Source organism: Megalops cyprinoides, chromosome 5 (assembly GCF_013368585.1).
Source record: "Megalops cyprinoides isolate fMegCyp1 chromosome 5, fMegCyp1.pri, whole genome shotgun sequence".
Lineage (NCBI taxonomy): Eukaryota > Metazoa > Chordata > Actinopteri > Elopiformes > Megalopidae > Megalops > Megalops cyprinoides.
In genome coordinates, this window is record NC_050587.1 from 22,832,352 (window position 1) to 22,859,722 (window position 27,371).

The 27,371-nt window shown below is 43.8% G+C and overlaps 2 protein-coding genes across 2 annotated transcripts; one reads left to right on the top strand and one right to left on the bottom strand.

Moving 5' to 3' along the window:
- Positions 1 to 191: 191 nt before the first annotated feature.
- slc31a2 (solute carrier family 31 member 2) lies at positions 192 to 6,125 on the bottom strand. The gene is made up of 4 exons (XM_036529193.1): positions 5,970 to 6,125; positions 3,501 to 3,567; positions 2,264 to 2,495; positions 192 to 1,982 (listed from the first exon to the last, which is right to left on the bottom strand). Exons 1-4 carry the CDS (start codon positions 5,973 to 5,975, stop codon positions 1,817 to 1,819), a joined length of 471 nt encoding a protein of 156 aa, XP_036385086.1. The 5' UTR covers positions 5,976 to 6,125; the 3' UTR covers positions 192 to 1,816.
- Positions 6,126 to 6,934: 809 nt separating this feature from the next.
- On the top strand, positions 6,935 to 25,762 carry si:ch211-282j22.3 (ER degradation-enhancing alpha-mannosidase-like protein 3). The gene is made up of 20 exons (XM_036528220.1): positions 6,935 to 8,198; positions 11,313 to 11,358; positions 12,558 to 12,658; positions 13,243 to 13,282; positions 13,729 to 13,841; positions 15,039 to 15,192; positions 15,644 to 15,778; positions 16,540 to 16,645; positions 17,092 to 17,189; positions 17,605 to 17,730; positions 18,115 to 18,198; positions 18,808 to 18,891; positions 19,404 to 19,528; positions 19,947 to 20,112; positions 20,425 to 20,579; positions 20,814 to 20,934; positions 21,230 to 21,412; positions 22,197 to 22,362; positions 22,627 to 22,818; positions 23,336 to 25,762. The coding sequence occupies exons 1-20, from the start codon at positions 8,095 to 8,097 to the stop codon at positions 23,638 to 23,640; spliced, it is 2,604 nt and encodes an 867-aa protein (XP_036384113.1). The 5' UTR covers positions 6,935 to 8,094; the 3' UTR covers positions 23,641 to 25,762.
- The last annotated feature ends 1,609 nt before the right edge of the window (positions 25,763 to 27,371 follow it).

The window sequence follows — 27,371 nt, forward strand, 5'->3', positions numbered from 1 at the left end:
TGACGCTGTTACTGAGTGCATAAGCGCACAGCGTGTGTACAGTGTATTATGTGTATTTTGAAAATATTCAGATGAACTGCAATGACCAGATATGTACTAGCTCTCTGAAATAACCAATGATCCCTCTAGACTTTTGAAGGAGAAGTTTATTTGTGGATGATGAGACACAACATACAACTGTACACGCCCTCCATACTCCTGTGCGATGCTATTAATTTTAATAGCATCACACAGACCAATAGCATTTAATAGCATCACCACAGACTGGTGTTCACAAACAATTCAATTTTATTTCAGAAAATAGGAGGGTCACATCTGTTTACAACCCTGTACTTAATATTTTGCAAATCCTCCTCTGGCACGGACTACACTAACAAGATATCTTCTGTAAAGCTTCATGACGTTGTTGCACTTCTGAGGGGAGATGTTTAACCATATCTCTGGGCAGAACTGTTATATCATGATATTTGTTGCAATTTAATCAAGGGAGTGAATACGTATGGAGGTCACTGTACTTTAACCATGCCATTATGCATTAGTGCTGAAATATTAATTAGTTGATTATTAATAGTCTCACACAGACCAATGCATTACCTAGTAACTGACTTAAAACGTTACAACAAAACCCCCTTCCCCTGACTGTTTAAAAACACAAAGGCACAAAGCTAGTGTACGTAGTAAGTATGCCAAGTAATTCAAGTAAAACGCCACAGAAAACAATCTGCCACACTGTCATCAGTAACACATCTTACAAGTCTCTAACCACATTTCATAAGATCATTCCACGGTATTTCTTACAGTTTGGGACTGAAATCTTCCACATTGCATTTCATAAGCTTATGACCGTTACATTTTAACTGCATGTTTTATGGCATGTGCGCTACATTCTCTTGGACCAATAGAAAAAGCGAGAAGGAAAGCGTTGAATTCCCTGGAAGGCGCAGAAGGTGCAGCTGTCTCCTTCTCACAGACATGGCACAGTATCTTCAGGGTATGGCTGGAGATGATTAACAAAGGCCACATGACCAAATTCACTTGCTCCCGATGCACTGCAGAGCACTGAGCACGAAAATGCAATAACTCTTCATGGCTGAAACTGTGCGAAATGTTATGACATTAGATCACAACAGGACACAACCACTACATAAAAAAAGCTTTTCAGTGCAAGGCCACACTACAGTATATAGTGCAGCTCTATTTCATATTTGTCCGCATATTCCACCCTAATTTCTGATCCCAGGTTTTATTTTCATTTATAAAACAGTTTATGTTATAAAAAACATGGGTGGTTAAAACTTTGTTGAGAAATGAAACAGGGCTCTAACTCACTCTCCATATAGATAGACCCAGCTCTGCATTAGTAAGAGTGAATTAATCACTACAAATACACAAACATCTACTTTCTCACATCTTGAACTCCAACGAGTCTTCCTGCAATGGTCTACAGGAGCACACCCTCACTGATTCGCTCAGTTTCTCACTGATGGCGTTCACAGGAATCTCATTTAACGCATAGCAAGCTTATTAGCTTCATGTTTACACACCCTGGTCCTGTTATCACTAGAATCCTCAGCCCTTTCATAAGCAGTCCCTGTCCTCCCAATGTCTCGTGGCATGTAGCTGAATATTCACTCCAGCTGATTTCCAAAGGACAATCCGGGCATTCGGTGAGAGACATGTCCTGTCAAAGGAGGAGGTGAGGATTCATGAACCTCTCGTCTGAAAAACAGCCCTTAGTGGTAGAGAAGAGGGAGGTCTCTAGATGTATCAGGTCCAGGAGAACGAGTGTCTCTGTATCTCTCCCTCTCCTTCTGTCTCAGAACCTCCCTATCAAGGGAAAAGCCAGGAAGTAGCCAAGAACAGAGCCGACAATGACCCCCAGGAAGATCCAGACGTTGTAGGACATGACGCACAGCATCAGCATGTAGCCCAAGGTCACCTGGATGACGTGGACAACCGTCTGGATGCTGTGGAGTAGCCAGCTGTGGGGAGACAGGTGTAGTTAAACTGGGGTATTCCAAGTCATTGTTCAGCCTAAACCCTGTGACACGCTATGTGTGCTTGCCCTGGGGATACCCTGCAGCTTAATTTCCCACTAAAACCATGAGTTGTAAACACTGAGTATCAGCAATATTAGTACCTTTTACACAAAATGGCTGCATGCGAAAAAGCAAAATCGTTATTTCCTAAACAACTGGATAAATATTTTATCACAAGTGGGTGATTTTGTGTAATTACATGCGCACTCATGCAGTGGCTCTACCTTTTGGTGACAGTTGGGGTAGGACTGTGGTCTGCAGGGGCCAGGGAAGTTTCGGAGGGGATGCTGGTCAGGGCGGCGCTGCTCCCGATGGATTCTGGGGAGGAGGGTGAGGGCGAGGGCGGCGGCGGGGTAGGGGCCAGAGATGAACGCTCACCCAGCCAGATCTTCCACACCTTGAGCAGCTCGTAGAATACAGTGAGAAGCAGGACCACGAAGACCGACAGCGCCATGCCTGTGGACAAAACGGTGTCAGATACTGTACCCCACTGTCTCCACGATGATCAGCGATGCCACTGAAAACCACGCCATTAAAATGTCCCGACTGCGGCGCGATTCCCACCATGCAACATTTGCATCTGTTGGTCACAACAGGTGTGTGAATCCCCCCGCTGACCACGTCTGATGATATAACCTAAAATGCACCGCCTTCTTAGAGGGGGAGCCAGACAGTGCAATGGAGAGACAGGGTGTCAGGATCACGCTACGCTCCCTTTACCGCTGTGTGTGGAAAAATAAACAAGCAAAGGCAGCCAGGGAGACTGGCCTAGCAAATGCTGTCAGGCGTTGAGTGCTGTGCTGGTCTCAGAACAGATGGATGAGGAGGGGCTCAGCTGTGCTGCAGTAGCCCGCCCTGAATGTGACCAACACCCTGCTCTAGACCTAAGCTGCTGACCACAGTGCCCTGCTCTTAAACCAAGGATAACCTTGTGCCTAAAAAAACAGTAATTCTACAGTTTCAGCAATTCTCTCTAACTATATAGTCACCAAACACCTTGAACACGTCATGTTCTGTTGGAGCAATGTCATGTTGTAATTGGTGTAATTGGTCTCATCACAATTAATTCTTGATAAATGCACAACTGTACAAGCATATGGGACCAGTGTGATGTTACACACTCAACCAGAGTTTTCCTGTAACTGGAGTGAGTAAATCAAGTGGGATTAAAACAAGACCAGCTCTATACTACACAACAAAAAAGAGAATGCCATTATTTAATTTGAAATTATAAGGAATGTACTGCATAGGCATTTGATTGACACAAAATTCACACATATACTTCTGCATCCATAGTCGCTGATCTGAACCCTAAGCTGTTCTCCCACTCTGACACAACCATTGCAACTTAAAACCAGAAAAGAATCTACTCTGGGAAAATGAGAGACTTCACAAAATGAGTCATCTGGTCTATGCGATGTGCTTGGCTGATTGCGGGAGAGCGGGGTGAGTTTACAATACCTGCAGGTCCATGCACGTCCCAGAAGTCAAAAAGCAGCGTGACGCTGCTCGAGTCCTCAAAGTGCATCTGTGGGAAAAGGAAAATGCATGAGACGGGCAAATGGAGCCCCCACAGATCTAAGACCTGCACCACTGTGCCTGTGACGGAATTATGCTGCTAGCCAGAGGCACTTTGCATACCCACACTGCTACATTGAAATAATAATAAAATAAAATAAAAAAAAAAACAGTTTAAGTGTCATCATCTCTATCAATCATTCCTACCTGTGGAGGTGACTTTATCTACAGCTCATAAAATTTAGTGATCAGAAGTTAGTGCATGACAATGCAAGAATATGATCACAGAAGGGCATTTGAAATAATATACTGTGAGGTGTGAGACACGGGAGGACGGCTATTGTGATGTAGAGAGGCACAATCCCAAAGTAATCTGCACTCCCTACCTCTGTCTCTGTATAGAACAAACAGGTGCAGACCAAACAGGTGCAGCTGTAATTTAAATCAGAAGGTAAACAACCTGACGCAACCACACACTGCCTGACCATAAACACATGATATTTTCTGGTCAATTTCTGCTCAACAGAGTCAATATTTCTTCCTGTTTCTGTGTCAGTGGTAACTTTCTCTACTTCCTCAGACTGGGGTGCCTATAAGCACAGTAACAACCAAAATGTCCAGGAATTAGTCTGTACATATGGTGCCTAGATCGTCTCATCAAAATTTCAAAATCAGAAATATTTTTAAAATGGCCAAAAGAAAGGCTGTTTACATGTATCATTTAACGAGTTAGGATCCGGTGAATATAAATTTGTGGTAAAGAAGGGTCACTACTGAACAAATGCAATGGGCTGCTTGAATTAGAATGCCCAGAGATCAGTATATTTGTTTTTCTTTAAAAATCCTTTACTTGTTAAGGATTACCTGACTGTAACCAAAAATGTTATAGCTAGACATGACTTACCCAGACCACACAATAGCCAAGTAGGTCTTTGTGTTTCTTATTAGTGACTCCAGTTATCAGGACCTGTTGCACTGTTTGTTAAAAGGGTGCAACTGTTCTGGAGCCAGGATAAAATTAATACAGTCCTACTGAATAGCTAAACTGAATGACATCTGTGCTGTTTCAACATACTGTATCTCCTTCAAGTGCCCAAATATGAGTGTGTATGGAATGATTTTTTAAATTATTTGTCTACTCTATCAGCCTGGGGGATCTCCCCCTTTCTACACGCATTTGCACTCAGCTAAAACGGGAAGAAATCATTTATCTCTGCGCATGTAGCGGGATTTGCACGGGGACAATTCCCACATAGTCAGCTGACAAAAGCGGCTGGTGTAGTTTCATTACTACTTTCCAGTCTTACAAAACAATTCGTCATCACTAGCCAAGGTCAGTTCAGAGGACCCTGTGGAAACCGCGATACTAATGACACAGCCCGGTGTTCACACTGACACACAACTAACATATTATCGCAACCAGAAGTGCAGAACAATTTATTTCTGTTTCTATCAGAGGGACTGCATATACGCTTTTACTTCCCAATATTGATATTGCATGGAGTTTCCAACAGAGCGCACGTAATGTCGTGGACTCACAAAAGACAAATGGTTAAACTAAAGAAGAACCCGCTCCTCGATTCTTTATCAAAGGATCATTAAAATATACTTCATTTTAATTCCCCCGCACAGCTAAATATTTTGCTACATTCTAAATACTCTGACAACTCACGAGTTGGAGACGATCATGACATATCACTGCCACCCATGCTGATATTTAAAGAAACACACTTGAAACACGTAAATTGTATGTTGGTAGCCTTAAAATGTACGTAGACCTACGGTATATTATAAAGATTTAAACAAGGAAAACTGTTCACCTCCACATCTACCTTTGTACTGAATAACATACTCAGTTAAGACGTGTAATTCCATTTTGAAAAAGTTTGTGTTTATTTACATCACTCTGTACATAGTATTTTGTTTGCACTTGTATCACTGGTATTTGCTTCGAAAATGTACATTATAGGCAATAGACTTTTGTTTCGTGTTTTGTTTATGTTTTAGTATAAACTAGAAAGCACGCATACATTATCAATCAAAAAGGAAACAGTTGCAGCCTATTTGTTAACGGCTTCTGTGGCGTAATCTACAACAATATATCCCTTGTTCCTGTGTAATAGCCGACAGTATATTCCAAATTACTGCAGCTAGCTAAGAGAATGCATTAAAATGCTTTATTCACGGAGAGTGTGCCAACACCAGAAATATATTGTTTTCGCGATGTTGTATGCAGTGCAATTAACAAACACGGAAAGCACATTAGATGTACACATTAAGACGAAATTTAGACTATTCCATTGCGCTGTATCTCCGCCTAAAGTTTGTTTCCCATTACAAACACACGAACGTCTTCTGTTGCTAGTCTACTCATAAGGCTGAACATGAATCAAATCTCAAAAGAGAACTTACAGACATCGTCAACTTTCGCCAACCCTACGGCTGTACTTCTGCGGTGAGCCTTCAGTAGTCTATATAGCCTATACGCCCTTGTAAAACAAGAAGCCGTGAAGTGCGTTTACAACTGCTCTTGTGAGCTACTCCTGTCAGCAGTCCTTGCTAGCCAGAAAATGCATCGCCCTATGTATTTATATAACTCCCCCAAATCTCCTTTTAACGACAGAGCCAGCGACAGACCCGTTATCACATGACGCTTTCGCTGAGCATTGTGGAAGTTGTAGTTTTTTTTTCTTTTTCAGAAACACACCTTGACACCGCAGGCTTTTATTTATTTCAAATGATATGTCGGTAGTATCATTTAAGGTGGACGTTATGCAGTAATATTTGTCATATAATATATAAGGTCTTGCAGCTGCCTGAAAATGTCTCCAGTAATGGGCTGTGTATACGTTTATCCATATGTGAGAGTATGTTACAACAACAAAAACGTAACGTACAGTTTTGCATAGTGCAGGGGTTGATGCATTTGGCTCGAAGAAAATTAGAGGGCAGACACCCTCGAGGCTGCTAGTGCGCGTAATTAACAGGTAGCAAGCCTGTCTACATACCCTTCACTAAATTCACGAGTGAAGAAATTTGCGAAAGAGCTGTTCTGTGCAAAGAAACTACAGGAAGTGGCTCTGATTGGGCCAGTCCTTTCCGGGTGTACGTATTTAGTAGAGGCCTGGAACGATAACTCAGTGGAAACATTGTCGCCTGTTCATGTTGAATGGCACACATGATCTCTTCCACGGCGTAACCAAGATAATATCCACAATACTTTACGCGATTTTACCGGTAAAGCAGATTTTTTTCGGACGACTAGCCAAGCTGTTCTACGTCCACACACCACACACAACGTAACACTAAACCAAAATGAAAAATACTGGTGTTACCCCCTCCCCTTTCGTGCACTACGTGTACCGAGATCCAATGAGAACGTGAGAATCTTATGAGGTCCTCCAGTAACAGGGCCTATGCCACCACCGGACTCCTTACCGTTAGCGTTTGATGTACAGTAAATGCATTTCTGTTCTCAGAATAGGCCGGTGGCTAAATGCTTCTTTCGTTCGCATTTTTAGCAGACGCGCTGAACGGGGGCTCGGGGTGGAAGGTCAGGCTTTGTCGAGGAGATTGAAGCGAAAATAAACCAATGTGTGTGTTGCTGGGCCGCACTGCCAGAGCTTCAGTGGATTAGCCACGAAGTTGAGAATGGAGTTCCTGCGAGGTTCGGGCTGTCTGAAGCGAGGCGACCGGACAATCACACATCAGAACGCCATAGGAGCTTCGTGGGCGCTTCAGAATATATGGGCGTGTATGTATGTGTAAAGCTTTAGTGTGTTTTGCTAGACAGAGTAGGCATAATTACCCCGGACGTAGTAACAAATAATGCTTTTATGAAGAATCTGATATGAAGATAGCTAGTTAAAGGGTAGGTTAGCTATTTGTAAACGACTCAACAAAGCATAGTTTACACACCAGATGCGTCTCGCTGTTACAGACCGATGGGATTTGAATTTAACCATGTGTATCATCTCATGTTTACGAAAGGGGGTTGCTTTTGTTAGCTAGCTAGTTGTTTTCGTTTTTCCGCTTCACTGATTGATTAGCGACAATGGAAATCCGCAACGATATTAGCTAACAAGAGTAGCGGTCTTGCAGCTGATGTTAGTATACGTGTAGATTTCGAGAGGCTTCTGGGAAAAAAAAATAACATTTTGCGTGTGCCAACACTTAGTTTATTCGCGTCTAGATGTTGCAATTTTGTCTCGCTGAATGTTAGGCCAAATAGATAGGTTACCGTTAACTAGCTTGCTCTCGAATATCAAATTAGGCTACTAACACTTAGCAAGTTACCCTACCTATATTTTTGTGTATCAAATCCATGTTTTGTCTATAACCGAAGTGTTTTCGGTGCTGGATCGCCGATTCAGTCAGTTTACTGTCTATTACTCTGCAGAAAATATTTATGAAGAGAGCTATTTGATTTTGTGGGGGCGTTGTGTGTGGTGTGCAGAGGTACGGTAAACTTAGCCTGGTGTTTAAAATTAGCCTGGTGGGAGACAGGGGGACAGGGCGGACACACACATCGCCGGATATGAAAACAGTAATTATGAAAACGCTATTGTACTTGGGTCTCTGGTGTTGGGTGCTCGGACGTGGGACACGGGCAATGTCAGTGGAGGAGAAGACCAAAACCAGGTGAGGACACTCATCTGCGCTCTGAACGTGGTGGTGGTGTTTGTGTGTCTGTGCATGTTTGTACATACCGGTAGCCTGTGTATTTTTGTCCCAGGTAAGAGCTGTCTACTGTGCTTGGGTACAACCAATGATAATCTAATTAAAATAGGAATGTCTCACTAGAAGGCCTACACTTCAGACTATACTTGGCTAACCATAGTGTTTGCTGACAGTGAGAGACAGACTTATATATAACTGTGAGTCGTCACTACACCTGGACAGCAGGTGTTTATTTTCTGTATATGTGACGGGCACCAACACTATAATAAAAATGTATACCAAAAAAAAAATAAATTGAACATGTGGACATCACAGGTCGCCAGTGTGTCTTCCCAGGCGTTAACGTGGCAGCACACTCGGTGTCCTCATGGTACTATTTTGTTTACCTTGCTTCGAAGAGGTAGAGGTATGACTCACCTGTAAAAGATGTTGCTGACTTGTCTCAAGCTGTTGTTTGATTGTTTTAGGTGATATCCTTGTTATAAATCTTAGTGGTGAAGTAAAGGTTGGAATAATGGCTAACATTTCCAAACCCTGTGTGGAAACTTTGAAGAGATCCATGAGGAGCAGAGGTCTGAGCACTGCAGTGTTGTGGAATTGTGGCCTGACCTGACTCACTTGTGTGAGCAGGATAGAGCACTGGATGCTCTTTTGTGAGAATCCAGGTGTGCTGGTACCAGCCCAAGTCACTCTGTGTGAGCCTGTCAAACCTGCAAGCATTGTAACATAAAGGAGACCCAGAGAGCTAGCCTGACATTTAAATGCCACATTGAAACGTTAGCTCATTTGACATTTTACGTCATTATGCATTTCCTCTGGCACCAGGAGGTGGCACCCTGTATTATGTTGACTGGCAGAACACTTGACCTATCAAATGTCTGGTCAGTGTGACCCTGCTATTGGTCAGTGGACTTTTCAATGTTCTTTAGTCTGGGGACAGTCACTTTCACAATAACATGCAGTTGCTCTGGTTGATTATTACACACATTGATACAGATGCAATATATCAAATCTTTTTTCCATCTTCTGGACTTTAATGTTATTTTGGAAAAAAGTATTGACTTGATGTCTTTTTCACCTCTTTTCACATCTAATCTCATAATCTTTGAACCATGTAACAGCTTTGGGTATTGCATCAGAATGGATAGTGTCTCCCAGTGGAAGTGTATGCACAGGAGTTGGGTTGGCCATACTGGATGGGAACTGTCTGCTAAATCTCTGTCAGTTACTGCTTTTGTTTCTAATGGTTATGGAACATAACTGGGTGTTCTAGAATAGGTTCTGTGAGTGTTTGGCCCTTTGTGATAGTACTTCATGGAAGCAGGTCTTCAACAGAATGTTGCATCAAAATTAATAATTTTATGTCTGTGCTTTAGATACCTGAGAGTGTGAGGAGTTGTGTACCAGTCTCAGCCTCAGATCTCATTAGTGGTCTATCAGCCAGCCAGGCAGGCCAGACTACAGCAGTTTGTCAGTGTGTTTTTGTGTGTCGTCTTTGTCGTCTCTTCGGTCTGCAAACTCCTGTTGACTCTCAGGATCACTCTGGCCTTCCTCCATGTAGAAGAAAGGGGGGTTGTGTATGCTTAGATGGACCCACCTGCTCAAACATCTCTGCTGGTCTGCAGTAAGATGCAGAAGGGTGATTTCCTGCAGAGAGAACCTGCCCAGGCACGGCTGTCCTAGAAGGAGCCATGTGCTCCACACTGTCGCCTTCATCACATCAAGCCTAGCACTTATCAGACATCTCTCCCGGCCTGCACACCAGGTCTGTCCCAGCATGCCAACAAAAATCCTCCTCCTGTCTAACGCTGTTGTCTGTTAGTGCTGAGGCCCAGTTCATCTGAACTTGTACATAACTGTAATTCGTCTGCCATAAGAGCGATTATATGTATATTCAGTAAGCGTCATGAGCAATCAAACATGCCCAAAGAAGACGTCTTCCACAGCACAACAAAACAGAAGTGCGATTAGGAACGTGTTGGAATTCGCCCCAGAAGTCCTTCTTCCGCCCCCAGGCATGAGGTAGCCCAGCTGCAGTAAAGCACATAGTCAGCTTCACTGCAGAGGGCATGTGAAGCAAGAAACAAGGCCTCTAAACCCAATGAGGTAATGACTACTGTTGTTGAGTCATTATACCCTCTGGCTTCGCATTGACGTATGGCTAAACACAATCACACATAAATATTATCTTTATATTACATTATATTATCTTGCAGATACTCTTTTTGAGAATAATTTGCAAAGCCTTCGGGTTTAACTTGTGCTTTTATACAGCTGGATCTGTATTGAGCCAATTCTGGTTAAGAAACTTGCCTGAGGGAACAACAGCAGCCAGCAACCGTTAGGTGAAGAGCCCTGTTCCTTACCACTATACCCCACTCTTACACTCAGTGCCCTACTACAAAGTTACGGGTTGTGAATCCGCTGACTTTGGAAATGGAGGGAAAAGTAGCACGGAAAGTTTTATATTCATTTTCACCTTAAATTCACCTTAATTCCTGATTTCAAAGTTACCTGCAGCAATTCTCTACCGTCAGTTTAATTTCAGACAGGTTACTTGTAATTGTGTGTGGCGTATGTGTGTATGTGTGTGAAGGAAGCCAAAGATTGACTTGTTCAGCCAGTCACTGATTAAGAGTGCAAAAGCACAGGTCAGATTAAACTCTGGTAATCAGTTTCCTGCTTTGTGCCTTAATTAAAAAAAAATGTATATATATTTTTTTGTATTTTTTAAAGCACTTCATTCTGTCTTTCATTCTGGCTGGTACATTGACCAGCACCATCCACATGCACCTGCTGTTTGAGGTACAGAGGCCCTTTTGTCTTCAGAGTTGGGTATGAAGAAAAAAATGTTGGATGCTGACAAAAGAGGAATGTAATTATTGCATAATCCAGGGAAGGCCAAGCTGCCTGCATACCCTTGTTGTGGAATGCAAACAAGTTCTGAGGCTGCTCTGCTCCTCGTGGTTGCCATTCCCCACCTTTAATGAATCCTTCCTGTGTTCAGCTGTCTCTTAAAATTTATGTGCTTTGTTGTTAACATGAGATTAATGTGAGGCTTTCCCTTTGTTTCAGGGACCAGATCCTGGAGATGTTTGACCATGCTTACGGTAGCTACATGGTGAGCGAGCACCTGGCCACACGTCCATGCGTTGCACGGAACAACTAACAGGGTGTCCATCTTGGCTCTCAGCAGCTTCACTTCCTGTTCTTTGTTTTAAGTGGCTGCCTAAACCACTGATGAACTCAGCTCAGCCTTGTCTATTTCTGTCACTACTGTCATGTGTGGTAGAGTTCCCCTTCTGGGAGCTGAGCATGTAATACCACACGGTTAAGGCACAGATGGTATGACCAGATACTTATCTCCTGCGTTCCTTCCCTGCTCCGCCCATGTCTTGGAGGTACCAGTCAGTGACAGGTGGTTGTAGTGCTCTCTGCATTACTTTGCTAGTAGCTATGGGTGTTTAGATTTAGACCATGCTCCTTCAAGAACGTTCATACCAAGCCTGAAAATAAGAGCACTTACAGCTTACATCTAACAGAGGCAGAACTTTGAGTGTTAAGGAACAGAGATCAGTCTGGTCAGTGTGAAGAGCATCTGGGGTTAAGGCCTTTGGGGTCACTTGTCAACTGTTGGTGCAGGCCACAAATTCCAAGTGGGCCAAAGCACTCATTTTTGGGTGAGCGTTCATCCCTCACAGTACTTCCCTTTTGTAAATCGTAAAATATGGCAACTGTGAGGTGAGTGGTGCCATTGTGTGTGTTAAATTTAATCTGTTTTTCCATGTAAGCAAGTGGTCTCTTCATACAATGCACTGACATTATCAAAGACTTCAGAAATCAAAATGGGTATGATTTCACAGAACCTGAATTTGCACTCATATTTGGACATCCCAAAGTTGCATCGAGTGAAATAATCCAGCAGCGGCGTACCCCTAAGGCTGTGAAACAAACCACTTTTAACATTGTATTCATGAGACATGAGGCCACACAGCACTTGAATCATAATTTCAGTAATACCGGTAATTTGATATCGACATTGCATATGTCACACCAGTTGAGAATGATCAAAGTCTGCAGCTATCTTGTAAATTACTTGACTGGTCTATTAAATATGCAGTTTTAATGTCTCTTTTGAAAGCCCTCTCCCTGCGATTGATGTGGGTGGTGGCCCACATTTAATAGGTTGTCATGCATTAGCTATGTGCCGCATGCACTCTAGTCAGCTTCGGCCCCATAATGGAGAACTTGTCTTTGAAATGAACCGTTCTAATGTTTCAGCACAGTGCCACTCAACCCTTTGCCCCAATTTTGCCACAGAAATATGCCTACCCTGCCGATGAGCTGATGCCCCTGAGCTGCCGAGGGCGAGTGCGGGGGCAGGAGCCCAATCGCGGGGACATCGACGACTCGCTGGGGAAGTGGGTGTGATCGTCCTCAGGAACACTGGCCACAAGATTTAGGGCACTCCGCTTTTCCAGAAAAGAAAACAAAATTCAATCTTTATGTATCTTATCAGAATATTTGTTCATCTGTTCATGCACACAAGCGTATCTGTTTGAAGACTTTGAATAAGTGAGTCAGCATGTATCAGCTGGCAGTTTGGTGCAGGAAGTTGGACTTGTGGAGCACTATTCATGTGACAAGGCTAGTTGAGTAAACTAGTCAGCATGTATCAGGTGGCAATTTTGAGCAGGAAGTTGGACTTGTGGAACACTTCACGTGTCATACTGGCACAGCAAAATATTAGCTTTTCCTTTTTATTAAATTATGTATACTTTGTGTGAGAACTATATACTGTATTGCACTACAGAGAAGTATTTCAGTCACTTCATTGGCAAAAAAATAAAATCAACGGTGCTTGTGCACAACATACTTAGTGATTTTCTGATGACAGCCCTTGAAATATGTGAAAAGTAGAAGCTTCACTGTATCTGTCCAAGAAATGAAAGATGTGATGTAATTCCCAGCAGGTCCCTCACCTGACCTGTTCCATTTCTCCCAGGTTCTCTCTTACGCTGATTGACACCTTGGACACCCTAGTGGTGAGTCTCTTACTGTGCCTGTCTGCAAAGTCATGCATGTTCATAGGACCTACCTGCTGCAGTCATACAAAAGGAGTGCTGCCGAGACGGATCCTTCCACTCCTTTTCATATTTTTCATTGTCAGTTGAGAAGCTCATAACAGGAAGTCACAAAAATAATGTCTACGCATAGTACATTCTTTAACTTACATAGACACTTCTTTAACACAAACACTAGAAAAAAGCAGTGGACCAGCAATTTTAGGTTTGTTGTTCAAAGGGTCTGTTGCTGCTTGGATGAATGTTTCTCTAAAACAAGCTATACTGAACCTTCACCTTCTGTAGCTCGGGGAGTTGTGAAATTCTTTGGATTTTGTTTTTTTTCCCCACCCCCACATCTTGTGTTGTGTTCCTGCTTCCTCCCATGATTCATTCTGACTATGTGCATCCCTGCTGGCCTTCCTCAGGTCTTAAACAAGCTCGAGGAGTTTGAGGAGGCTGTGAGGAAGACTGTGAGGGACGTCAAGCTGGACAATGACGTGGTGGTGTCTGTTTTTGAGACCAACATCCGTGTGCTGGGGTATGATCTCTCGGTTTCCACCCCGGTTCTCACTTTCTTGCATTCTGTTCATTTGAATCAAAATGCTTTATTGATATAACAAACAAAGTGCATATTGCCAAAGCTTAAAGAATGAAAACACCACAGAATTAACCAGTCATATCTTGAAAAAAAACATACAAAGTCTTGCTCAATTCTCTGGTAATTTATTTTCATAAGAAAAGAACAGATACGCATCACATATATGCAAAACCATACAATGTGTAATATTTATAGCGTTAGTATTTCAATTTGCATGAGTTAGATAAGAACTGCAGTAATACCAAAAAGCATTTTAGCTCAAGTTGTGTTTAGACTGGCTATGTGTCACAGGCCAAACTAACTGAAAAAACCACACTCAGTTTCAAGGCTACCAGGAAGTAGTATGCTAGAAAATATTTCAGATTTGTCAGGCTACCTGCATTTCAGGAAGATCACTGTACATAATTCCGCTGTTGTATTTGGCAAAGTGCCATGCCATTTGTGTAACTAAATGAATTGAACTGATATGTGTAAAGCTGTTCCATTTTGAGAAGTCTCTGTAGTTCAGTCAGTCAGGAATCGGGGTTTCGAATGGGTTTCTGTAAAGAGAGGCACATGGAACCAAGGGGAAGACACAAACCGGAATGCCAATGTGAAAAGAAATCGGGCAAACTAGGTAGATACAGGTGGGCAAAGAACAGAAGAAAATAATATATATATCTCAGCCAGCCAGCCAGCTAGCAGCAGGCCAGAATACATGTGCCTCTGTACTAGAAGAGCAATTAAGAAATCCACACCCCCAATGTTTGCTCTACCTTATCCAACGCAAGGTGAATTTCAGTTTATGATATGGTAAGGACTTCAGTGATAGAGATGAGAAGCATTAGCCTCTCACTAGACTGTGAAAGAGAGCTTTAAATAGAGACTATTGTGTCACACTACAGCTTTTACTTGTGCAGAAGCTTCAGACTACTTATACATGAAGAGTTAAGCACCACTCCATGCGGTTGCTTTTCTTCTGATCAGTAGATGTACAGTTATAACTTTCAGTCTGCTTTTTGGAGGGGGATACATAAGAGATTTACATTTCAGTTGTATTTTAATCACTATGCGTGGAAATGAGGGAAACTCGGAGAGTGACTGTTGCTCGAGACAGAAGTTGCTGTATTTAACCAGCTCATCCTCCTGTTCTCTCAGTGGCCTGCTGGGGGCACATGTGATGGCAGACCTGCTCCGTGAGCGGGGTGAGAGGATGCAGTGGTACCGTGATGAGCTGCTCCACATGGCCAGGGACCTGGGCCATCGGCTGCTGCCTGCCTTCAACACCACCAGTGGCCTGCCTTACCCCCGGGTACCTTCTTATTTTACACCCACAGAGACATGTGGCGATCTCCATATTCACAGTGGGGCCTGCATAGCCAAATGTAGTCCTCAAACACAGGTCCTATGTCCTCATATACATGATAGTGATAATCATAATCATAATCACTGTAATACCCATAAAAATAATACCTATAATTATAATTGTGGCTGTTAATGATAATATTGATATTGTTTCTGTCATTATTAACCAGAATGAATAGCAACATTGTTTTGGGATACTGCTTTTCTCATGCTAAACATGTGGTACAATGTAACGCATATGGCAAGGTCACAAGCAGAAAACAAAAATAAACCGTAAAAGCCAATGGTAGGAGAGGGGGACTGAAAAAATCAAGCAGACAGCAATGAAAAGTCACAGAAAACCAATAACCGCAGTTCATTAAAAGCAAGTGGTAAACTGTGAGCCTCTCTGTGTCCAGGTGAACCTGCGCTACGGGGTCCTCAACCCCCTCTCCCGCACAGGCACCGAGTCGGACACCTGCACGGCCTGCGCAGGGACCATGATCCTGGAGTTTGCGGCGCTCAGCCGGCTGTCCGGAGAATCCGTGTTTGAGGTGAGGCTGCGGGGGAAGGCTGTGGGAGGAGACATTGTCGCAAAAAATGTGCTGCTGTCTCTCAGACAATAACAGTATAGTACAAAGAACCATTCATCTCAGTGTCAGGCCTGGCTTGGCTACTACGCTGGCCTGCTCGTACAGTACATCCACCTCTCATTTGTGCAATCACGGGACTGTCTTTGTCTCTCTCTGGGAGACGGTGGGGGTGGGTTGATGAGATTGGTGTTATTGTTCTGATTGTAGTGGTGGTTGTTTTTCTGCAGTAGTGTTTTTTTTGGTTATGATGACTGTTTTGATTGTAGTGGTGGTTATGTTATGGTGGTTATTTTGCTTGTGGTAGTTGTACTTCCCCTTCTTGCTTTTGTTATGTGATTTAGAAGGCAGTTTTGTCCAAGGTCCTGTCTGGGGAAAAAAACATCTGAGTGCATAAAAGCTGCTACACCTCTTAACATAGTATTATAGAGTGTTTTGAATGAAGGCAATAGAGTGTGAAGTGATGATAAGACAATGTGAACCCATAGTGGGTGGAGCTAACATGTGCAGCCAATCGCTGATTATATGAGCCAACCGATCAAAAAAAACTTGCGTGTCCACAACAAAAGACTGCGATGGGTTGGAGTCAGTTTTCATAACTTACTGTGCATGGTGCATGGGTGCATCTATCCATTTTAGGGTTTCTCAGTCCTCATTCTTGCATAATTAGCAGTAAGGGAACTGTGAAGTGTGAGGTGGAAACTGTGTGTGTCTGACTCCTTCAGGAACACGCCAGGAAAGCTCTGGACGTGCTGTGGGAGAAGCGGCAGAGAGGAAGTGACCTCGTGGGCACTGTCATCAACATCCATAGTGGAGACTGGGTCCGCAGGGGTAAGAGAGGGCCTCTTCTGTCCAGTCACAAACCCCAACCCAAACTTTACTCAGTCACCATCACACACAACCCCACTGGTCGCCGTGGCAGAGGGGATCACCGCCAAAATTCTGATGCTGTTCCTGTCGTGTTTCACTTGTTGTCTGCTTCCCTCTGTGTGGTCTGTTTGGAGCAGCTTTGCAGTTTCAGTACCTTAGGTTTTTTTTGTTCATTAGATGACCTTATCCAGAGCGACATGCATAATTCACCTATTTCATCCATGTGTACGGTAGCATATTTACTGAAGCAAGTAAATACCTTGCTTAAGTTGCATAAGGATTTCAGTAGTAGCACTGTACCTGGGAGTTGAACCAGAATTGTTCACAGGTGTAAGACCTGTTCCTTAATTACTGCAACACAAAATGTTGATAAGCAAGCTCTCACCTCCTCTCTCTCTCTCTGACAGATAGCGGTGTTGGTGCTGGCATTGACTCCTACTACGAGTACTTGATGAAGGCCTATATTCTGCTGGGAGACAGCGTGTATCTGGAGAGGTTCAACACTGTAAGGGGCCTGTTCTCTGTGACATTCTTCCAGAACAGCAACACTGGAGGCCAGTTCTGTTATTCACTTAACTTGATGTAACAAAGAAAGAGGGGTAAGGAGAGCCGCAGGGCTTTAGAAAAAGGATTATGTATTTGATTGTATCGAAAAGGTGCTCTTTGAACTAAAAGGAAATGGATCGTGATAGAGGTTTGGCTGTGGCTTGTATCTTGAGGCTTTAATTTATGAAGTTCAGAGATTTAAAAGCCTGTATTGAAATAGTGTAGAAATGTTTTTTGGCTGACATGCCTTCATTACATCATGGCTTTATTTATTTACTATTTTCGAGGAACATGAAGGTGAGTTCAAGAGATGTGTTTTGAACGTGAGTGTGTGACTGTGCGTAGTGACTCCTATTGGTGTCTCTTCACCACAGCACTACAGTGCCATTATGAAATACATCAGTCAGCCCCCACTCCTGCTCAGCGTCCACATGCACAACCCAACCGTCAGCGTGCGCAGCTGGATGGACTCACTTCTGGCGTTTTTTCCTGGACTGCAGGTGAGCCTTCATCATCATCACTGTCTCCACCATCAGAACCTACTGGAGCTTGTCTGTTAGTTCACAGTGACATCATTTATTACTTTTCTCCTTTTAAACAAAGTTTATGTATTTATACTTAAGATTCTCATGTTTCATTCATAAAACACTGTCTTGTTATGCCAGTTTGATCTGGGGTAAAAATTGTTTACAAAGAACTTGTTTTCAGACCTACAACATGTGTGTGCTGTTCAGTATTGTCACATGTTTTTATCCTGAAAGCATGATCTGCTCATTGTTCTTATTACAATGTTTATAAGTAATACAGGTGAGGGCATTCGCAGCTGCAGGTCATGTGACCCTAACACAATTGAGTATTGTAGCGAACCTTACCTGTTCTTCCAGGTGCTGAGAGGTGACCTGAAACCAGCCATTGAAACTCATGAGATGCTTTACCAGGTCACAAAGCAGCACAAGTTTCTTCCTGAGGTAACTGTGCCGCCCCACCCGGTTCAAAGCTCTAGTTCTGTTCTGTTTATCTCAGCTGGGTATAACCTCATCATTCTGCTAGGCTTCCTGACCTTGTGATTTCTGTGAAATTAAACTGATGTGTGTTTTCAGAGGACTGCCCTTGAAACCATTTTTAGTTCCATCACAATACTGAAAATGAACCAGTCCATAATATGTTATACTTGTGCCTTCCCACTGAAATTGCCTGTATTCCTCAAATCTGATCATGCTGTATGATATTGAATGAGCTTGGCCACCTCTGATTCAGAATGTCAGGTTTTTATTTATTATTTATTAACTGCATTGTTTTACACATGTATGAAATGTGCTACATACATTGTGAACCTTAGTCACTTAAAAATAATCCATAAAGAGAATAATAAAGGAAACTTCGGAGCACTGCATCAGAGAGAAAATAAAATAGAAAAATAAAAATGTATTCAATAGTAAAATGTTTATATTGGTTACAAATCAATAAAGCATTGAACAGAATAATATGTATCAAACTAAATGGGTGTTCGGGGATCTTTAACTGAATGTATCAGGGAACCAATGATTTAATCCACACCACTCTCTGCTCCTTTTCAGGCTTTCACCACTGAGTTCAGGGTTCACTGGGGTCAGCACCCGCTACGGCCTGAATTTGCGGAAAGCACCTACTTCTTGTACAAGGTATGGCTCTGTCTAGTTTAAGCATTGTCATGCTGTGGCTCCAGCCCTGAGAGATCATTGAGAGGCCCAGTCTTTGCCTGAGCCAGCTTCATGTTTTCAGTCCAACATCATTACATCCATGCATTGTATACACCAGTGCAAGTATTCTTTTAATAGCAGACACTGTTGCTCAAGTGTGTGGTTTCTGTAATGGCAAACATTTTCTCATTAACGTCAACCCCAAACTAAACCCTGATTTTCTGTGTAATTATATTAAAGGTGAGCTTATAAACCAGTTACACCAGGGTTAGTCACTGTGTAATTATAGCCGGCTTAATGCCCACATAGTGTAAAGTGTAAGTGCAGTTCTTATTGTGATTTAACTGAACAGCCGGTTCAGCTCCAGTTAAGTGATTTCTTTCATTCCTGTCTGTGAGGTGAGTTTGATGGGCAGTGTACTAAGCTGAGTGACCTGAATGAGGGTGTGTGGGGCCAGTGGATGACACTAAATAGCAGGGCTGTTTCCTTGCCAGGCCACAGGTGACCCCTATTACCTGAAGGTGGGCCAGTCCATCGTGGAGAAGCTGAACGAGCACGCACGGGTGCCTTGCGGCTTTGCTGCCGTACAGGACGTCCGAACCGGGACCCACGAAGACAGGTAAGGGGGGAGTCTGCTCTCTGTCTGACTCAGATGTATGTCAGGGTTCCCACAGTCTGTGAGAATCTACAAGATTATTTCCATCCTGAGAAGTCATGGAAAGTTGTCAGACACTGAATTGTCTTTGAGAAATTGTGAAACATTACCCAGAAAAACTCTTTTTCAGTAAAACTGTCTTTCTTGTAACTCAGCTAGACAGATATCATTTACTGTTACTACCAATATCAGTGTGCAGGTCTTTCATTTGTCCTCGACATATTGTTTACATCTGATTACACTGCGTAACTGGAAAGTCCTCATTGTGTGAGCAGATTTGGATACTTGCATGATGACTATGTGGTTTTGCTGTTCAGAGGAACCTGCAGTGTGCTTAAAGGTGGTGAGTATGCAGTTTTAACACAATGCGCTCTGTTTTCAGAATGGACTCCTTCTTCCTGGCGGAGATGTTTAAGTACCTGTATCTGCTCTTCTCTGAGAAGAGCCACCTGCCGTTTGACATTGATGACTACATCTTCACCACTGAAGCCCACCTGCTGCCTGTCTCCCTCTCCACCACCCAGCCTTCCTGCCAGGGGAACAGCACGGTGAGGCAGCCAGCTCCACCATCCGATTCGTTAGCATTTTTCACAGTTAGTCAGTTAGTGTTGCTTAAGCTCTTATCTCATTTGGCCCTTCAGTTAACGTGTCCTACCAACACATATCTGAGGAAATGCATTGTTCTGGCGCTTTTTTGAATCATGCAGTTCCTGCGTTGTTCTATCTTTCTTCTAGCTTAGTCACTCGCTCACGGGTTTCGTTGCAGTATTTTATCCCTTCTCTCCCTGTTAGCCTATTCCTCTTGGGCCTCTGTGCCTTTCAGTTATGGAGGTAGTGGCACTGTGGTGCTTGTGTTCCAGGAGGTCCACACTGCCCCAGAGGACGATCTGTTCACTTATTCCTGCCCCAGTGCCCAGACCCTCTTCCCCAACAACCCCTCCTTTGCCAAGACCATCCGAGACAGCTACAAATACCTCACTGGAGTGGGCAGGCCCCACCAGGTGTCCCCTGTCAGGTGAGACACCTTTCTGTGTGTGTGGGAGTGTGTGTGAGTGTGTGTGTGTGTGTGAGATAGAGAGAGAGAGAGAGAGAGAGAGAGATTTTAATGGCCGACCATTATCGTTAGTTACACACTCACACAGAACATTTTACTTCTGCGGCCTGTAACCCACCTCACAGTCTCAGCACCTCATTTAAAGATGCAGTGCAGATCCAGACGTGGTTAAGTCTCTTGCTGTTTGTGTTTCAGGGGGATTGAGCTGCCACTGCATGATAACGGAATGGAGCCAGTGGAGTTTCTGAAGAGCATGGGCATCTCCCTCACCCCACTCAATGAAGCTGCAGGAGGGGCAGGATCAGGGGAGCAGCAGGTGAGGGGAGTGGTATGGGGACATGGCCAATGAGAGGGGTGGGGGGGCAGCAAGAGGTGTGGGACTCTTGCTAGTATAGATTTGATCTATAGACAGTGATTTTTAGACCACATACAAAACACAAAATATAAATGAGAGAAATAGAACCTGTTACTTTGACAAGACTGTACTGCGTCTAGCAGGGCTGTGTGGAGCTGGTTTTTCTGTCAGCATCATCTTAATGTTTTAGAAAGTTAATGGAAGTGTACTGATTAGCTGAAATAATCCCTGAAACTCATTGTTTCCCTCCCTGTAGGACTCCACGGGTCAGAAGGGCGTGTACCGGGTGAAGCTAATCGCCGAAGTGAGCCAGACCCCCGAGGAAGAGGAGGTGGTCCCCCTTGTTGTCCAGGTCATCTCCCCCCCTTTCCTGGGCAGAGTAGTACTGACTGCAGGGCCTGCCAAGTTTGGAATGGACCTTACCAAACAAGAGCATGGGGTGAGCTCTCTCTCTCTGCCTCTCCGACCTTAGATGCTTAGAGCCCTTTCATATTATGGCATTCAAATTCTAGTCAGACACCATCTTATGTGTAACTTAGGTGTAAAACAAACTGTGGGATATGTGTTTTGTTAATGTGAATTAAATACCCTGGAGATACCTTACTTAGTTTCCCCCTTTACCTACTTCACTTGCTTAGCAGGTGCCCAAGGGAACAATAGCAGTGGCCTTTAGGCTATAAGCCCTGCTCCTTACAACTATGTCACAATGCCGCCCTGTAGTTCCCAGCGTGCATACATGCTGCAGAGTGAGAGAGGGCAATCTAATTCCTCTGATTCGCTCATATTTTGCAATAGCCCCAGTATCCACATTCAGAACACAAACAGGTGAGCATTCGAGTTCTCTTTATTGGTGGCCAAAGTCTCATTGTGAGAAACGCCACAACGTCATGCTCTATTGTAGTCCCTTTTTATGCAATGCAGTCTGGTAGGCCTGGAAAAACAGTTCTGCAAAACCTGTCATAAAAAGACAATCAGCATTTCATTCCACTTGTAACTTGATAAGGGCACAACCGTCAAAGGGCATCCAGGGCTTTAGTGTCACACCTGAAGGAGAAGCAGCTTTTTGGGAAGAAGGAAAAAAATGCTTGGGTTGGGTTGCATTTGTTCTTGATTTTTCTTTTTTTTTTTTTTATGGTGAAGCCAACTTCAGTCTTGGACCTGCACTTACCCATTTTTTCCACTATCTCAGACTCACACACTCACACACACCTCCTCTCTGACAGGTGAAGGGTCGCATAGTGAAGAGCGCCCCCTACAGTGCGTGTGGACCCATAGAGAACGCCGCGGCGCTGCGGGGCCACATCGCGCTGGCACTGAGGGGGGACTGCATGTTTGCAGCCAAGGCCCGACGGCTTCAGGAGGCGGGGGTCATTGGCGTCATCTTCATCGGTGAGGTCAATCAGAATGTACAGCCACAGTGATCTGGCCAATCAGAACCCAGGCCTTTACAATGCTCAGTGTTGTGGGCAGGGTTATCAGGGATAAAGATAATGGCAGTACTTACAGAGCCTCTTGGGCTTTTTCTGAAAACTTGTAAACAGCTCGTGTTCCAGAGACTGACCGGCTGTGTATGTGTGTTTGTGCGTGCCTCTGTGTGTGTGTGTGTGTGTGTGTGTGTGTGTGCGCCTGCGTGTGCGTGCGTGTGTGTTTCAGATCACAGAGAGGGGAGCAGCAGTGAGGAGACCCCCCTGTTCCAGATGGTGGGGGATGGCGGCTCCACCTCTGACATCACTGTGCCCCTGGTGTTCCTGTTCAGCCGTGAGGGTGCCACACTGACCGCTGCTCTGGAGGAGCATCAAAATGTCGACGTACTGCTGCTGCCTAAAGAGAGAGAGCTAGGGCAAGGTACCAGCACTGATATGTGTTTACTGCCAAACACTCATGTGCATTTACTACCAACACTCATACATGTTCACTACCAACAGCTCATGCACGTTCATTGCCAAACACAGAGAGGTGGGCAGAGGTAATACCACACATCACCCTGTCCATACACTCTGTCTGCCAGCTCTACCATAAGTGTAAACGCATTGTCTATCAAACACACATCAACACACACTCATTCACTAGTGCATGCAGACACTAGCATAACCTAGCAAACACTGTGCACATTCACCAGAAGCAGAGACAGCTTTCTGACCACAGACACACGCATTCATTGAAATACACTGAGTACATCAGAGGTAACCTTGCAAAGAACAATTTAGCGTGGCTTCAGTCTCAATGAATGCAAGTTGTTAAACTCCAAGCCCTGGCTCTGACACAAGGGGGCGCCAAAGTCTAACAGACGAGTTTTTTATTTTGTCACCATTTACAGATCATTTCCATATTTTATTAGCATCTGCTCTCTCTCTCTCTACAGACAAGGCAGAGAAAGCTATGGGAGTGAACATCCAGATCCGCCTGGCTAAAGAGGGAGAGCTGCAGGATGGGGAAGGCAAGAGCACCACCATCCAGCTCGTGCTAGAGCCAGGCGAGGAAGAGGAAGAGGAGGAAGAGGGCCGGAGGACGGGTGGGGAGGGAGGAGCGCTTGCTGGCCACTGCACACCCACGGTGGGTGGGGATCAGGACCCTCCGCACCCATGTACAGACAGACAGACCGAGACAACCAATGAGCAGCCTCCTCCCCCTGGCCCCTCCCCCTCAGATCCAGAGAGCGACCCCTGAGGTCAGGATCAACCATTACCCACAATCCCCCAGCAAACGGGCATTCGTTCCCCAGCCCAGGGGCGGGGCAGTGTCGAGAGGCACAGAGGGTTGTAGAGTCCCTGTTGCCACGGGGACGGGGCAGGACAGATTGTGATGGTTCTTTCTCAAGAGGGAGCAAAAGGCACAGATGTGGAACTTGTCAAGTGCTCAGTCGTACCCCAGCAGAGGTGTTGTGTAGTCATAGCGATTAAAACCATGTATTAATATATTAGAAAGAGAAATGAGGGGTCCTGCTGTATAAGCACATTGTCTTAACTGCCACTGTAGGCCCCCTTATTGATATATTCTGATGGTAGTTTAGCCAAATTATTGCAAAAGATGCCTGTTCTCATACTAAGCAAGCATTACTTAAGGCATGGGCATGGATGAGGTAGAGGAAGGGGTTTTGGGGAGGGGCGGGGGGTACTATTACAAAGATTAAGTACAGAAATTTTTTTGGATGGGTTGGGGGGGGTGTGTTGTTTCATGTTTCTCTTTAAAATGTGAGTGGCAGTTGGGCTTTATGGATTAGATCACACTTTCTGAAGCTACATCACCCAAAGGGATGTGGTTATTGCACCAGCAGATTGTGTTGCAGGTAAGAACAGGCAGAGGCACTCTTACGTATTCATAAGGATGAAGTGACTAAACCTTTTTAATGGAAAATTATGTGAGGACAAACAAGGCCTCCGGACCAGACTGAAGCAGCACAGGAGCCACGTCAGCAGTGTTTAGTTTGTGTTATTAATGAACAGGATGTCAAGACATGCTGGGGCCAACATGATGAACCATGCGTTCAGTTCTACTTATTGAGTATCAGTGATCAGGGAAATTTAGAGGTGAAGACTTGAATGTGGGGCACTTGAGTCTTAAGTCTTACTTTCCATTACACTACAAACGGCGCTGTTGTCCGTACCCGCGCACCACAGCTGAACTAAATCGGCATACAATGTTACCTTTTTTTTTTTTTGCTCAGTGTAACTTGCAGCACTTCCTAAAGCAGTGTGTAATGTGGAACCTGCTGAAGGGCACTGCAGCAGAACCCCACCAAGGGTATGAATCTACAGCCCTCAGGTTGTGAGTCCACCTTTGCCATACTGGCACCCGTGTGCATTTCAGTAGCACTGGGATACTAACTTTTGGGTCTGGTTCTATGTCTACAGCAGAGCCGCATCCAATATGGCGGCCGCTGTAGTGTCAGAGCTCTGCCTCATGTGTCACTGACTCATGGACACCTGTGCTTGCAGGCCTGAGGCCCCATGCAGATGATGGGAAGCACCCCCATTGTGCCTGTGTGCACACCCCAGCCAATATGAAAATGTGTGCAAATGTTGGGGAAATTGTTTGACACTACTGTAATTCACATAGCTGGGGCTCCGTAGCGCAATGGGAGCAAAAAGGGTAGAATGCAAAGACCATTTTTGCCCATATCTAGCGGACACCCCCACCACACACAAACACACACACACACACACACACACAGGGCTGGAGGCCCCCTACAGCTGCCCCAGTTGATAGACCCGCTGATGATGGTGTGGGGTGGGTGGGGGTGCACAGTGGTCCATGTTTCCAGGAACAGAAGGTGAGCTGATGCTTGGTTTGGCTGCATTGTGGAACAGCCTTCAATTACTGACCATATCTGTGGGGACATGTACAAACACAGAAGGTACTTCTGGGCATTTTCTTTCATAAAGGCAGTCCCACTTTACCTGAGGTGGCCCTCTTACCGTAGTATTTACACAGTATCTACCTGTACATGGGTATAACTGCACACCGACATGGTAACTACTGCTTACATACACGTTGTGGTTGTTATGCAAATGTATTCTACAAGCCATAAACATTTGTATGTACCTTGTAACTGTTTGTATGCATGCAGTAGTTATGTTGTACCTAAATATGGGCTGTGTAAATGCACAAGTATAAGGGCCACTTAATGCAGAGGGACCTTTTTTCATTTTCAGCCTGAGGTTAACCTTGCTTTGATAAATGACAAACGGTTTCTGTAATTTATTTATGATCAGTGTGATTGTTGTTAGTCACCAGATGGACACAGATATTATTCATTCCTGTTTCTGAATTGTCCTGAATTTTCAATCAGGTTTATTTTATGAATAGTCATGACATAGGGGTGGTGGGGGTGGGGGATGGGGGTCTGTATGAAAAAATGCCTTGTGTATGGTTTTTAAAGCAGTCGTTAGTGGTGTGTTTCTCCAGAATCCATAGATTGTGCTGGCACTTTACACATTGAAGACTGTCCAATTGAATTCTGCATTTCATTTGGCAGTGAATTTCAAGTCTTAATCTCGTGTGGCTTTTTTGTTGTTTTGCTACCTGTAAATGACTGTTTCAATAGGTCAACCTGTGCACATCTGTACCTTGTTCTGAAAAAAGGGCTTACCTTATGTTTCACTCAGCGAATGGACACCTGACTACGAAATAGTTTTATGTATATTTTTGTGATATTTATTAAAACTATAATTACCATTTGAGAATTTTGATTTAAGCAGAGCAGAAACACAAGTGCCAAAGTGATTTTAAGGTGTATTGCTATAACAGTATTCAGCTCACTTGTACTGTGGATTTGAGACGTGTACTTCAGAAGCTACTGACTGACTGACCTGATACAGTCAATAAATTCCAAATCTTGATCTCACTTGCAGTGAGATTAATCTAATTGTACTGTATATGATTACACATTGCCACATAAAAGTTTTTAGCCTGAGAATAAAATGTATTCAGCAGTGTCACAAAATCATAATACAAAACATGGTAAGAGAAAAATGAAGATCATAGTATATCAACAATAACTGTCAAACAATCTTTTTTTCAAGTGTGGCAACAGTCTTTTTGACAGCACCTGTTCAGTTTGTGGGGTTTTTTTCCAAGGTATTTTGTTTTTATTCATTTTAAAATGTCATAACTGCATCCAAGATACATGCCTCACTTGGAATTGGTTATGGTCTGAGTGGAAGATTGAAAAATGGATATCACGATGAAGGCTGCCAACTCTACAGTTTGGGTTTACAGGGTGCCAAAGCACGGAACATACCAGGTGACTATGGAGTCTGATTAAGTAGAAACTGCATTGTTCCTTAGACACTGAAGAAGGTAAAGGAAGTTATGTTCACAGGTAAAAAATGAGTCAGCAGCTGGAGGATTTACTTCAGAAGTAAAAGTATACTCACAGTGTAATCACAGTATGAGCAAACACTCAAAGGATCAGGAACTTGGGCATGATTCTTTTGTGATGTAAAGGTATGCCGTAACATACCATGTTCAGTCAGTGGAAATGTAAAATGCACAAACTTTTCTTGATGTGAGACATTGTGTTTGGTGACCTCACTCTATACCAGAATATTCTTATATGAGAATACTCCTCCCACCAGCAGAGAGCACTACTAAGCCATCTTTCTGTGGTCATAATTTAACTTAATAAATTCCAAGCAAACACCATCTATCCTAGCATTATATTAAAATGTTTCTCAGCTCATATCAACACCATGCATAACCTCTAAAAAAACATGGATGGAAACATTGAGGAGGATCATGATCCAGAGCTGGCATCTGCAGTTAATTGGTGGTGATAGGAGAGATTGTTAGGAGAGGCTGGGTGGAATGGGGGCTCATCACATTGCTTAAATTGCCTATGAATGAATGAAGGTGAATGATGTGATCATCTTGAATGGTTACAACCCCCTCTCCTTTTA

Coding starts and splice junctions, on each gene's coding strand:
- si:ch211-282j22.3 (XM_036528220.1), top strand. CDS start 8,095: ATGAAAACAGTAATTATGAAAACGCTATTGTACTTGGGTCTCTGGTGT. Junction 20,580..20,813: donor CACCAGGTGTCCCCTGTCAG/GTGAGACACCTT, acceptor TTTGTGTTTCAG/GGGGATTGAGCTGCCACTGC. Junction 21,413..22,196: donor TTACCAAACAAGAGCATGGG/GTGAGCTCTCTC, acceptor CCTCTCTGACAG/GTGAAGGGTCGCATAGTGAA.
- slc31a2 (XM_036529193.1), bottom strand. Junction 2,496..3,500: donor GGACGTGCATGGACCTGCAG/GTATTGTAAACT, acceptor TTTTGTCCACAG/GCATGGCGCTGTCGGTCTTC. Junction 1,983..2,263: donor ACCCCAACTGTCACCAAAAG/GTAGAGCCACTG, acceptor GTCTCCCCACAG/CTGGCTACTCCACAGCATCC.